A 14409-nucleotide genomic window follows, 5' to 3' on the forward strand; every position below is an offset into this window, starting at 1 on the left:
CCCTCCCTCTTGTTTGCTAATCATTTCATTTTACTCCTTTTTGAAGCGGTGGCTTGTTTTTTATCCCACTTTTCATTTTTCCACAATCCGCGGCTGCTCGCCTCCCTCTGATCCCCGGCTCTCCACGCTCCGTTCTCCCGGCGTCAAGCTCTCCGGATCCCGGCTGATGCTCGCCTCTCTCTCCGCCGGCTCCTCTGAGATGCTCTCCCCGCTCCGCGCGCCTCTCTCCGCCCTCTTTTAACTTCACAGAGACGCCGGTTTGAAGCCCGGACCGCTGCGAGTCGGGGCTGGGATCTAAAACAACCCCGGAGAAACCCAGAGGGATCCCGGGCTCTTCTTTGGATCAGGACCCGGTACTTTGGGGAAGCTCGCTCGTGTGTCCTCCTCCACCCCCCTCCTCCTCCTCCTCCTCCCCTCCTTCCTGCATCGCTCCTCTTTTCTCCACCTTAATCCAGGTGGTCCTTTGGCATTTTTGAGTGGCTGGTACAGGGAGGATTATTCTTCTTCTTTCTTGTTTCTGGTGAAGACAAAGTTCCCAGAAGGACACTTTGATGTTCTCCATCCAGGACAGCCTCCCCCGGGGGGCCCTGACCATGAAGGAGGAGCCGCTCCCCACCGGCATGACCCCGGTCCGCTCCTGGATGCAGGGCGCAGGGATTTTGGACGCCAACACAGCGGCCCAGAGGTAAAAATATCACCAAAACTCCGCTTTTTCATCTCTCTGCTCCGCGGTGCCAAATCGGTCGTTTAATGCCACACTCGGAAAACTCCGGAGTGAAGGTGAAAGTCATGCTCGCATCCTGCAGGATCGGTGTGAAAAAGTGACTTTGACGGAGGTTCAGTGCGCAGCGAGAAAAGACGAGAAAACAGTCAAGTTCAGACCAAAGTTAAAACCAGTTCACAGACTGCTTCTTCTGCAGAAAGAGTTAAAGTGCAGTTAGTGTCAGTTTGAAAAATGAGAACCGATATGACAAACAGTGCCTTTATCAAAAAAAAAAAGGATACAACCACTAAAAAACACAGAACAAACGGAAAAACATCAGCAAACTTTTATTCCGAGCTTTCAGATCATCCAGTAATTTGGGAAAGCTCTTTGGTGCACTTGAATTGATGTAAAAGTGATCGTTAATAATTGAAAAAAAAAAGTAACGCAAAAAACGCATTTGGATGAAAAACAAAAATCACAACATGAAATCACGTCAGTCACAAACTGTCTCTCCTCCTTTTCTCTGTAATTCAGCCTGGCGGGGTTTAATGGTTTCAGCGCTGCGCGGTAGCCCCATCACACCGTCTCCCTCCTCCTCTCCGGCGGATTCCCGCTCACCAGCTGCCCGCTGCGAGCGGAGTCAGTAGCCGAATCGCTTCCCCGATTCCACGTATCTTTCCTAAGCAAAACTTAACTTGAAATCGTGTTTGCATGCCCCACACCGCGGCTCTGTAAGTTCATTTAAACAAATCTGACACGCGGTTTGGTGCTGCACGAACAAGCCGCGCGCAAAAGGGCGCAGAGACGCGGCGGGAGGAGCGCAAAGCTGCAGCCGAAGCACGCTGCTCCTCTGTGGGATTCCTTAGGAACATTTTAAGGTTATTTAGAAGATAATTATCGGTATTGATACTTTATTATTTAATGAAACCACACATATTTTTTATTTTCTACAAACATCGTTTATAGTGGCAGTGGGTTGAATTTCTGTGAATTTAAGCGATATTTTATTTATGAACCAACTCGGGGAGGAAATTAAGCAGAATTTAAGTGGGTCACAGGTTAAATTAGCTTCTCACATGCAGGATAAAATAACTTTACGTTTGACCTCCGTGCACCGATCCCGACAGACATCTGACACGCCGAGTTTTACTGTGAAATTAATCGATTTAAACATTTTTAAGATATAAAGCTCATAAACTCACGCAATTAAAGAAATATTTTTTCCAACGCGGAAATGTGATTGGCCAAAATACTTAATTTTATTAGTATAATATATGTGCTATTTAAAATAAAAAAAATCTCTGTAGAGTTTCAAAGGTCACACAATTCTCTTTTTTATTTGTCTCAAGCATCTGAAGTTATTTGCGGTAAAATATGCCATTAATGAGGAGAGTTTTGAGCGCCGAAATCGCTGAAGTGTCTTCTAGGTGAGCTGAGGTGAAATTTGACCGCTTTTATGAAATAAATCAAAGCAGATTTTTTTCAGCGCTTCCTCGGAATTAAATCACCTGAACACAACGAGAGAAAATCCATCAGCTGCTGCAACAGTCTGATGAAGCTGAAGTGACCGAAACCGCATCCATCACCTCCGCAAACACGCGCACCACAAACTTTAACAGTTCCTCGTGATTCCCGCGTGCTTTTATTCATGTTTGGATTTGTTTCATGCAGGGATTTAGCGCATAATTCTGCAAAATTAATTCAAAATCTGCAACAAAAAGTAGACTGTAAAGCAGATGCGGTTTAATTTTCAGTTTTAAATGTTATTTAATGAAGCGTCATTTTGCGAGTAAATCTGAACCCAGAATCGTGTTACATCCTGCAGTTTAATGCACAAACCAGTCAAGTTTCTGATTAAAAACACATTTTAAACACCTGTTTCACATCAGAAGTCATTAAAATCCAACAGTCAGGACCTGAAACAGAAACTTTATTGTTTTAATATGTTCACACAAAATACAAGACAGAAACAGACACACAGCTTTATGCAAAAACAGCAGAAAACTGTAACAGCTGTCAGGCAAGAAATACAAAAATATATATTTATGTGCAGAAATAAACACTGGAAAGCAAACATGATTTTCTTGATTTTTGATCATTTGTTTTGCATATAGAAAGTCAGCAAATAGTAAAATAACATCCAAGATGACTTCTTAAATGTTTGTTCTGTCCAAAATCCAAAGACACTCCGTTATTTATCAAGGAAGACAAAAGAAAAACAGTAAATATTAATATTTCTGAAGCTACAAACACAGAATTATTGTAATTTTTTGATTTAAAAGATATGTTAAAAGATTAATCAGCTATCAAAATGGTTCATTTTCTAATCGCCTTTCACCTTTAATTTGAATACACATTAAGCGGTTGGTTGTTGTGCAAAGCTGAATAGATTTAGTTTCTGTGTGTGCGGAGCTGGATTATGTGCATGTTGATGAATACATTTACAGTATAGACAGCGTGTTTGGACTCATGCACAATGCTGCATAATGTCTGTGTTACACTTTAACATATATGACACACATGATGCAAAATGAAGTTTATATCTGCAGCTCAAATTCCCAAACTTTTCAAACTTCAGAGTGACAAACATGAAGCTATTGTGATGTTTAAAGATTCAGAAAGCTGCTGAAAGGTCAACATTTTAATGTAAAGATTTAACAGACAGGAATCAACACTGATAATTCAGACTGATGAGAGAGAAACAATAGGAAAAAATACAAAAGCAGGCCGTGCATTTGAGGAAGAAAAGAGACGTGTTTGTTGAGGCAAATAGACGCTGAAAAACTTCTCTCTGGAGAAACACTCTTTGTCTTCATCACTTCATGAATTTTAAATCTAATTGAAGAAGTTTGAGGCAGAAATTGTCCCCGGAGTGTGTCGGTGTGTAAGAGCAGCGTCTCACTTCTCTGAACATCCAGAAACATTTAAACCTCACTGCAGAACACAATCCCTCATTTAAACACTGAGAAACTTTGACCCTGAACCGATGAAAATGAAGGCTGATCTGACGTTAATCATTCAGAGTGTTTAAATAAGAGAACGTGAGGTGTTGAAGTGGATTTTTAATGGATTTTAGAATAGATGATTCTGGATGTTCTTGTTTTCGGTGTTTTTGTCCATTGGTATCGTCAGCGTGATGATCTTGTTTCTCTAGCTGTTGATTTGCTGTTGATTTTTTTTTTAGAGATAAATAATGAACTTTTCAGTTTATTGAGTGAGTGTGAATGTTGTGTTTTCTGCTGGGGGTTACAGGAAGACACCTTTTTGAACTGTATGTGTCAAACCCAAAATCAAATACCCCAAATCTGCCTCAGAGGGTTTTACAGTTTACTCAGCAAGAAGAAAAAGAGAAAAAAAATCATTTCAATTCCTGAAAAGAAGGGTAGAAACAGAGGATGGAATCCCTCTTTTTGAACTTACAAACACACAGGAGGTATCAGGTATTCAATAAGAAGTGAGAAAATGACTATTAAGTGGAAAAAATATAATTTTATAGAAATAGTAAGTGTAAAATGTCCAAAAACCCAACAGAATTTGGATCTACTGTGACATCTATGATATAGAAACATTATATCAGTGTTGCAGAGCTGACAGGCTGCGTTCACAAACCAACAGTTAGTATCGGTTTTCTGAGTCTCATGCATGTGTAAAAGCGAGCTGTTTGTTATTTAATCAATCAGGTGATCTTCAATCCTGTTATTGATTAATGCTGAATGATCGGCTTGAATAAAATGTTGAAATGAGAACTTTGTTTTTAAGATAATGAGTTGAAGACTCACTTCTGGTCTTTTACTCTAACTTTAAATCCATATTGATCAGTTTTACTCATTACGTAGATTTTTTTTTTTGGCGTTTGAGTTTTTAGATTTTAAAGGAAAAGCTTTGCAACAAGTACGTTTTTGCCTCATTTTGCGGTCACAAGTGGACGTTACTGAAGGGCCGCTGCGTGATACAGATAATAACCAAATACATAAAAATAAAGAAGCTATGTGAGAAAATGGATTGCATAAGCTGGAGCTTTAGCTGTTTTCCAATGTCGACAAATAAATTCTGGAGCTCTAACTGTACCGACAATAATAACTCAAAATCTCAAATTTGACCTTTAGTGTGTATTTTTTCAAATATTTTCCCAAATAAACAATAAAACAGGAAACAAAGGAAATGCTGGACCAGAACCTGACAAGTGCTCTGACAAATGTCTGCTTTGTGATGCTGATTTGAGAATTTCTGACTAAAATCTCTGTTAGGTCAAAACGTTACGCAATTAAAATAACTGTGAGTTTTTAATACAGTGTGCAGATCTCCAGCCTGAATCTTGCTTTAGTTTGACTTTTTTCATCCAGCGTCTGTAAAGGTTTTTGGATGTGCGTTCCCAAAACTCTGCTTATTCCTTAATGTTGGAAAGTTCCCACTTAAGTTCTGCAATTCCAGAGCAAATGCTGCAATAGTTTCTGCTCATACCTTACAAAAACAGGCAAAAAAAAAAAAAAAATCAGTTGAAAGAGTTAGGGTTAGAGTTCTTTAATTGATGCGTTTGAGAAGTCTGTAAAATTAAGCGATTTCTCCATCGACTTTAGTGAGAAATCAGCCAAGCATGTCGTTAATAACTCAACATGAAAAGATAAAGAAACAAGAAGCTGAACAGTAATCCAAACTGACTGGAAAGTAACAACACTAAAAAAAGGGGCATAAATATAGTGAAAATAGTTTGTAAGATGCAAACAGAAGCTAAATTCAGTGTTAAAGTAGCAACATTTCTGCAATCTTCAAACCAGAGTTGATGAGGTTTTGTAGAAAAATGTCCTCAGAGTGTGTCGGCGTGTCAGAGCAGCGTCTTATTTCACTCTGCTGAACATTTAGAAATATGCAAACCTCACAGCAGAGCACAATCCCTCAGTTAAACACAGGTAAACTCCCCTGAACTGAGGAGTGAATCAGTAGCTTTGACTACGAGAAGATGGAAATGAAGCCTAAAGCTCCTCCGTCTGATGTGACGTTAATGATTCAGATATTCGACATGATGGACGTTGAGGGTTTCTTGAAGTGGTTCAGCTCTTACATGTGTTTATTTAAGGGAAGATGAGGCATTTGATTTACTGATTTAACGGTTTATTATCGGAGTGCAGAGATGAGGAGATGATTAACGTGTTTCTGTGTGCTGGAGTTGTGGGTTTGATCTGTCCTTGTTTCGCGTTTCTGTAGATTTGTGCGGATTATTTCTCCATAGATATGAATCATGACACTAAGATATCCGAGTGTTTGTTGTGCTTTGTGCTGGGAGTTGCAGGAAGACGCCGGTTTGAATCCCCGTGTGGTGAAATCTGTTTGTGACGGCGTCAAATCGATGTCGGTGTCATCTTACACGCAGTGCAATTCATGCTTTTCCTGTTTCTGGTTTTCTTGTACAAAAAAAAGAAGTCACAAGTGTAAACCCACATTTGTATTTTTGTGGTTTTGTATGTGAGTTTTGGTGTGTTGTATTTATTCTCGCACTCACATTCAAGATATTTGTTGAATGAAGTTAGTTTCTGAATCCCTTCAGACCTTCATCAGAGAGTTATTTAGCCAGAATCACAGAGAGTAGACAGCAGGTCACCTCTGCACAGCTAAACACACTCATCACAAAGTTGGAGATTACTTGGGAACTGAATTCAAACAAGTTGGGGTTAAAAAAAAACATATATAGAGAAATTCTTTTCTTTTTCATCAAGATAAGATAAAACTTTATTAATCCTTGGGGAAACTGTTGTGCAGCAGCTGCAGTGCAATGTAGGAAAACAGTGCAAATTGTAAAATAAACACTCAATATTACAAATAATGTTGCAAAAAACAAATATACACAATGTTAGTGTTACGGTGAGGCGGTAAAACAACATGTCAACTGATTAAGATAATTCAGGAACTTTTTGGTGATTTCTGTCAAAAATATCTTGAACTAAAAGAAAACCCCAAACACAAATTATTTTAAAAATCGTTTTTTCTCATCAAGGCGATTTAATTTAGTCTTTATTTTGTGGGGATAAGAAACGGCACGAGTTTCTGTGTCGGTCTCGAGCCCCGGGGCGTTACAGCGACACTGACAGCACCAAAAATCCCCTGGTACGCCGGTCTGTCACTGTAACTACGTTATCAAATCACAGGTCAGCAAAAATGATCATTCTAAATATCATACAGAACGTTTTCTGTGTGTTTGTTGACATGCCACAAACATTTTCACGCACACAGAGTGACAGTGAACGAGGTGACGATAACAGTCTAACAATGTTTTTCTAATGTCTAAAAAAATTAAAATTTCATTTCTCTTTAAAACAGTGAACTTGCGTTGTTATTCCTCTACAATATCATAATTTAAATCAGACTTAAAATGACAATAAGGTTGTTACGGTGACGGACCACAGACCCCTCGGCCATCTGGACGCCCTCAGCGATCTATAAAAAGAAAAACATTTTCTCCACATGTGAACATGAGTTCATGTTTTAAACATTTCTCACGTGTTGGAGATTAATTTCACCTGCAACGTGATAACCGTTCACACGAGAAAACTGAAACACGTCCAGAAAATCTGTTTGTTTAAATCCACCTGTGACTGTTTGTTGTTCTTGTAAATTTGTGTCGGAGGTCAGAGGTCAGCGCTTTGTTTCACTTCACTATTGTGATACTCAAGCATGTCTGTGTGTGTGTATGTGTGTGTGTCTGAGTGTGTGTGTCTGTGTGTGTCTGTGTGTGTCTGTGTGTGTCTGTGTGTGTGTTTGTGTATGTGTGCATGCGCGCGCAGATCATACATATTATGGTGTGTAACGGTGCGTGTTCGTAGAGTTTGTAGTTTGTTCACAAACTTGAAAATAATTTTGAAATATTTTTGCCGCCTTTTGCATCTTTTTATTAAAAAAGTGGACAGTAGAGTGAAAATATTCTGAGAGAGATGAGCAACAAACTCTGGTTTGACACCTTTAAAACCCTGATTCTCTCTGATAAATGAAAATATATTAAATCTCTAACAAAAAAACAAACACAAAAAATACACACAGCCTTATCTCGGCCTCTTTAGAAATCAGAAATACTTTACTGAGCCCTCGGGGAAATTGCGGCATGTTACAAATGCTCTTATGCTGTAAGTGTAGGCATAGAAAAGTAATAAAGAAGCAGAAATAGAAATAAGAGGTAAGAGATAAAACCTGTATTATACTCCAATATATTACATGGAATAGCCAAAACATATACATATACAAAACATAAGAAATATGATAAGTATGTAGCTTGAGACTTCTCATCACAGGTTGAATGTCTTCGTATGAGTCATGAGCAGTTTAGTGATTTAAAAAAAAAAAAAAAATCTGAATATTTTGAGATGACTGCAGAGGTCAACTGTGTTTCTCAAAAGCATAACTTAGAAAAAAACTACAAAATAAATGTTTTGGACACTTGAGATTTAAGAATTCATGCATTTAAAAAAAAAAAAAAAAACAAAAAAACACGACTCTTGTCCAACATGTTGCCGTTTGTTTCTGTCCTCTTCATCAGTTTGGTGTTTGAGTGTCTTAGTGATTTGAATGTTGCTGAACGTGTGTTGAAACTGACAGCAGTCTGCAGCTTTCTGTGTGTGCATTCTTGAGATTAGAGACTCAAATTCGATGATTTCCCACCCTGGTTTTAGACCCTTTGTTGAATCCTTGTGTATTGAGATCTGTTTGTGACAGCGTCAAATCGATGTCAGTGTCAGTTACACACAGAACAATTCACGTTTTTCCTGTTTTGGGTTTGTTGGGTATTTCTGTGCTTTTGTGTGTGAGTTTAGATGTGTTGTATTTGCAAGATATTTGTTGAATTAAGTGAGTTAGTTAGCTTTTGAGGCTCCGCAGACTTTGATCACAAAGTTATACAGCTAAAATCACCAAGATTAGACTACAGGTCATCTCTGCACAGGTGAAGAAAGTGACTACAAAACTAGAGATAACGACAGGACAAAAAAAATCCAGTGAAGAAGTAAGACTGTAATATCAATATAAGATTAAACTTAATTTATCTTGAGGAAAACTGTTGTGCAGCAGTTTCAGTAATAGGAATGTGAACAGAATATTATCAGTAAGGTGCAAAAACCTCAATTACAGTTAAACAACATCAGCTGAACTTGTTGGTGATTTCTGTCAAAAATAACACTGGGCCCGTTGTTGGACTCCGAGACCCAAACTATCTACCTAAACTCTGTTAGTACCGGTCAGATTATTAGTCTGTTTTACTTCTTTGATCATATTTAAATCATATTGCTGTAATGCTAAACTTGTACAGATGTTTGCGTTTGAGCATTTGAGCAGTAAAATGAAATGAAAAAGCATCTTTTTGTTTAATTTTCGGCACCAAAACTTCTTATGAAGTCACCGTGTTTCTAGCTGAGTCCTGAAACTTGTATTTTCTTAGAACAAGTAAAATAATCAGCATTTACCTTTCAGTCTGTTCATGTTTGCATCAACAGTTTCTTAAATCCGCTGTTGTTTGTTCTTATGATTAAATTCTCTAGTTTGTACTCTCTAATATTTTGTCTCTATTGTGATAAATGTTGAGAAAACACAAGTGACAGCGATGAAAATAAGTCCAAGACCTCATCGTCCTGTCTGTAACAAAGTTTGATGTCCTGTGTTTAGTGAATGTTTTGTAATGTCAACAAACAGAACTAAAAAGCTCAGTGAAAGAATATAAAGCGACATGTTTTTAGGGTGAAACATAGTTTTCTTGACACTTTGGAACTAAGATCACTTTTCTTGTGCTGCATTCAGATGTCTTTCACAAGTATTCAGACCTGTGAACCCTGAGCCAGTGAGTTAGAAGTTTTTTTTCAGAAACATGGGGGGAAAATGCAATAAGCAACTTAACAAAAATAAATGAAAATTAGAAAGAAATTAGTAAAAAGTAAAAGAAAAAAGAAACAAAGGAAAATAAAATGAAAAGAAGTGAATAAATTATAATAATTCTGTAACATAATTTGAAATATGTAATTATGATATATAGTTTTTCCCTTGATATTTTTCACTAGAGTTTAAAAGTTTAAAATCTACAAAATTTCTTGCAATTTTTGGAACATTTGTTAACAAGTTGCTCATTGCCTTTTCCCACATGTTTTTGGAATAAACTGAACCAACTTCTTCAGGGTTCAAACGTTTAAATACTTTTGAAAGTGTCTAAAGGCAGCACAAGAAAAGTGATGTCGATCCAGGTTTAGAAGGGTTAAAAAAAAAAAAGAAAAATAGACTTTGAGAAGTCAATAACAGGCAGAAATGATGTGTGAAGATGGAGGTTTTTCTTGCAGTGTTGGCAGGTGTGTGTGTGTGTGTGTGTGTTGTGTGTGTGTGTCTGTGTGTGTGTCTGTGTGTGTGTCTGTGTGTGTGTCTGTGTGTGTGTGTGTGTGTGTGTGTGTGTGTGTGTTGGAGCTTCAGGTGAACAGATTTCCCTCGACCTCCCTGACATCGCTGTACAAAGGGGAGAAAAAGTGAAAGTGGAAAAAGAGCGAGGAGTGAGTGATCCTGCCGTCCACGCCCTATCTTTGTCTGCTGGGGTTAAAGGAGGGGGGAGGTGGTGAAGGTGGTGGAGGGGGTTATAAAGTACAGGTTCCCAGGCTCGGTGGGGGGAGGTGGGGGAGTTCAGGTAGCGTTTGGACGAGTTAAATAATCGTCAACATGGGGATTCCCCACTTCGTCTGCGGCGTCATTCGTCACCGGCTCAATCATCGGGGGTGTTTGGCGTTCCACTTGGCGCTCCCCGGGGGCGAGCAGGAGGGCGGGTGGGAGAATTTGTACGTGGAGAGTCTGTAGAGTCTGGCAGTGATGGATCGGAGAGCTGAGAGACTTTTTATCAGAGAGCCGTAACTCATGACGGCGGCCGAAGAATGATGGAGGAGGTCAGCCGAGGCCTCGGACCGCTCACTACCTGTTTTTTTTCTCCTCCTCATTTTAAACATCTTTATTCTCCCACTCGGTGTGAGAACAAATGCACTTCCTCCTGCATTTGCATTTGTCAACACCTTCTCCTCTCTCCCTCCCTCCCTCACTCCTCCTCCTCTTCTCCTTCACGTACACACAATTAAACTCTCCTGAACGCCGCCTTAAGAACGTGTTAGATAATTAAACAGCCAGCAGATGCCGCGTCAGCCTCGTTACTGTAAATCCTCCCCGACACGTCGTCCTCGTCGTCGTTGACGCCGCTGTTGAAGTGAAGTTGACTCGTGTAAATAAACCATCGACACTCGAGCTCGGCTCTTTTGTCTCCTTGTGGCCTCTGCAGAGTGTCAGCCGCCGCATGCTGCCGCTCGGCTAATCAGAAGCAGCCATGCACAAAAAAAAGGAAAAAAAGCTGCAAACAATTAACCTCGAGCTGCGTCTGAGAGGAGCAGGTGACCAGGCTAATGGGCTCGGCCAGCCAGGGTGTGTGTGTGGTGTGTGGGTGTGTGTGTGTGTGTGGGTGTGTGGGTGTGTGGGGGTGTGTGGGTGTGTGTGTGTGTGCGTGTGTGTGTGAGAGTGTGTGTGTGAGTGTGTGTGAGAGTGAAGGATGTGTTTGGGAGGAAACAGCTGAGTAGAGAAAACATGCAGCTGCATTAGTTCGGCGCTCCATCCATCCTGAGAGGGAAAATGTCAAAACATCACAAAAAATTCTCTCCTTCACATCCACATTTGCAGTGAGTTTGACACCAACAAAACTGAACATAATTTCCCGCCAAAAAACAATTGGAAACAGCCACTAGAACAAGCAAATTCGGATGTACAGATCTCTGAATGCACCATTACTTAGCACTGCTTTATTTACCAAAATCCATTTGAAAATTAACATTTTTACAGCTTTATGAAGACATTCTGTGTTTAGTTTTCTTCTTTTCTCAGTTTGTCTTCACATGTGAAAGAGCAAAATCATTAGAGGGTAACTGAAACAAAGTGGGTTATATTTCTTGACAAGGGAAACTCAGATTTACTGAATGCACCAAATTCCATTTGAAAAATCAGCATTTTTTACTATGTTGTGTTTACTCCTCTTCTTTTCCCAGTTTGTCTTAAAATGTCAAAGAGCAAAATCATTGGACAGAAACTGGAACTAAGAAGGTTTCAGTACTTGGCTAGAAAAACTCAGATGTACTGAACCTTGAATGCACCACAGGGACCAGAGTTTTCTAAATAAATGAAGAAATAAAGACTGAAATGAGCTGAAAAGAATCTGATGAGAAACACTTTCCAAAAATACTATACTAACTGGAAGGAAGCAGGCGTAATTTCTTGCAAAGCACCACAGTGACCACAGTTTTATGAATAAATGAAAAAAGACTGAAATAACTTGAAAGTATTCTGATGACAAACAAAAGATACTGCTGCTACTTTATAATAATTATAGTAATCAGATTACAATGCTCGACCAAAGAAACTTTGGATTTACAGAGGCCTGAGTTTGATGATTTCAGGCGAACAGATGCGCATTTTTACTCTTTAGAGGAGTTCAAAGTTACAACACTTTACTGTAAATGTTAGTGATTTGTTTGACGGAGCAGCTTTGTCAGTATTATTAGTATTGATGAGTGTGTGTTATTGATGTTATTGTTCACGTTGAAGGGGAAGCTACAGAACAAACAGCTGCAGGTCCGAGTTTGACGTCCATGAAACCTGCTTTTACGATGCATTTTCACACATCGAACACCTCACAGAACGTACTAATTAGCACACATTCACACACACACACACACACACACACACACACACACACACACACACACTCTCGTCGGTCAGGAGTGTGTGAGTGTGTGCAGAAGGGGTTCAGTCTAAAGACTAATTTGTTGGTAATTGCAGCATGACAGGAGCAGCCATTTCAGCATCGAGCCACCGTTTCCCCGAGCCAGTCGCTCTAATTAGGAATGACACACGCTATTAAGGTGCACAAATGGAAATCAGTCAGCGGGCGTTTCCTCCCCAACGGCACCGCCACCACCATTGTGCCCACAGCGGGCCGCAGGCGCACCAAAAACCTCCCACCATGGAGACAACACCCTCAAAACAACACAATATCAGTATGTACTGCAGCAAAGCAACGTAGATACATAAAAAATACATAAACCAGATTCAGTTATGTAATTTGATTACTTTTAGTTACTCTCAGATGAAAACTAAATCATACCTTGAAAGGAGACGAGAATAATATACATGCGAAGAAGAAAAATTTAAATAGGTGATTTTTTCGAATGGAATTTGGTGGTGCTAACAAGTCTAATGAAGTCAGACATTGAAAACACGACAAGGATAAAGAAAACAACAAGAAAATAAAATACTAAATGTTAAATTGGTTATTTTTCTAATGGAATTTGGTGGTTTTTACTGGTCTCATTGAATCAAATCTTGAAAAGTAGGAAATGGAATCACTAATGGACCAAAAATACAGCATTATTATAAATGACAATGCGGCATTATAGTATTGTGGTAACACATATTGAGATTTATACTCCTTTTCATCTGCAGATTTATGTCCCCAAAGGAAAACTTTGTTGCAACAAGAGAAAGTTCTCAGTCTGTCCATCTGACTTCAGCCATTTTTTATTGCAGCAAATTATATCTACTGGACTGAAAAAGCAGTTGATTTTAATATTTTATTACCAAAAGTCTAATTTGTACTGGTAATGTTAATAGTTGACAGTACTTGGCGTGTGTGTATCGATATATTACCTCGCAGAAATATTGCAATATTATGCTGTACGGATTTTTCCCCACCCCTAATATAAAGATGACAAGAACAAAGAAAACAGAATGTTAAATAGGTGATTTTGTCGATGGATTTTTCTGGTTCTTACAGATGTCAATCAGTCAAACATGAAAAAAGAGAAATAATGATACACAAAGAAAACAGAAAGTGTTAAATTTGTGATTTTTCTAATGGGATTTGGCAGTTAATTAACAAGTCTAGTTAATCTAGTATAATGCAGAATGTACTTTTGTCATTTGTTCATTGTGTGATCACAATTAACTGAGCTGTTATTGATTGATGTTTGATTATTGATGAGTGAGTCTGTTTTCTGTTGTTGGTCTTTTAATAAAGGAAAAATATCCAAACTTTTGAAAATTAAGTACAAAGGGAGAAAAAAAAGTAGGTAGATGAAGGAGAGATTTAGATTTATTGATGAACTTGATCAGTGTTTTGATTTATCAATGAAATCTGGAACACAGGAGGAGGAGGAGGGAGGATGGTGATCAGTTGTTTCATCCAATGACATAAAACACACACACACACACACACACACACACACACACACACACACACACACACACACACACACACCTGTTTGGTGAACTCTTATTAGCCGTGTAATATGAACTAATGAGTTGAAGCTGAGGCATGGTGGGAAGACAGCAGGCCGAGAGTTTGTGTGCGTGCGTGGTGCGTGTGTGCGTGCGTGTGTGTGTGTGTGTAAAGGAGAACACACAGGCCTGATAGGGTAAATGTATTTGTCAGTAATTGTGTGCAGCCCTGCATAAATCAACACATGCGCACACAAACACACACACACACACACACACACACACACACACACACACACACACACACACATACATACACACACACTGGACTGCATGGACAATATGTGCATATTTTAACTGTTCAAACTCGACTTCCATAGCAATTAGCAAGGAAGGTGAGTGTGTGTGTTTGTGTGTGTGTGTGTGTGTGTTTTCAGTACTAATTACAG

The 14409-nt window shown here is 39.1% G+C and overlaps 1 protein-coding gene across 1 annotated transcript in view; it reads left to right on the forward strand.

Moving 5' to 3' along the window:
* Window positions 1-14409, forward strand: part of LOC121947826 (transcription factor COE3-like) — a 178034-nt gene continuing 163625 nt past the window's right edge. The window contains exon 1 of the mRNA XM_042492963.1: window positions 1-685. Within this exon, the coding sequence (XP_042348897.1) occupies window positions 552-685 (134 nt within the window). The 5' untranslated portion in view covers window positions 1-551. The remainder of the gene's footprint in view (window positions 686-14409) is intronic.

The sequence above is a fragment of the Plectropomus leopardus genome, chromosome 9 (assembly GCF_008729295.1).
Source record: "Plectropomus leopardus isolate mb chromosome 9, YSFRI_Pleo_2.0, whole genome shotgun sequence".
Taxonomy (NCBI): Eukaryota; Metazoa; Chordata; class Actinopteri; order Perciformes; family Serranidae; genus Plectropomus; species Plectropomus leopardus.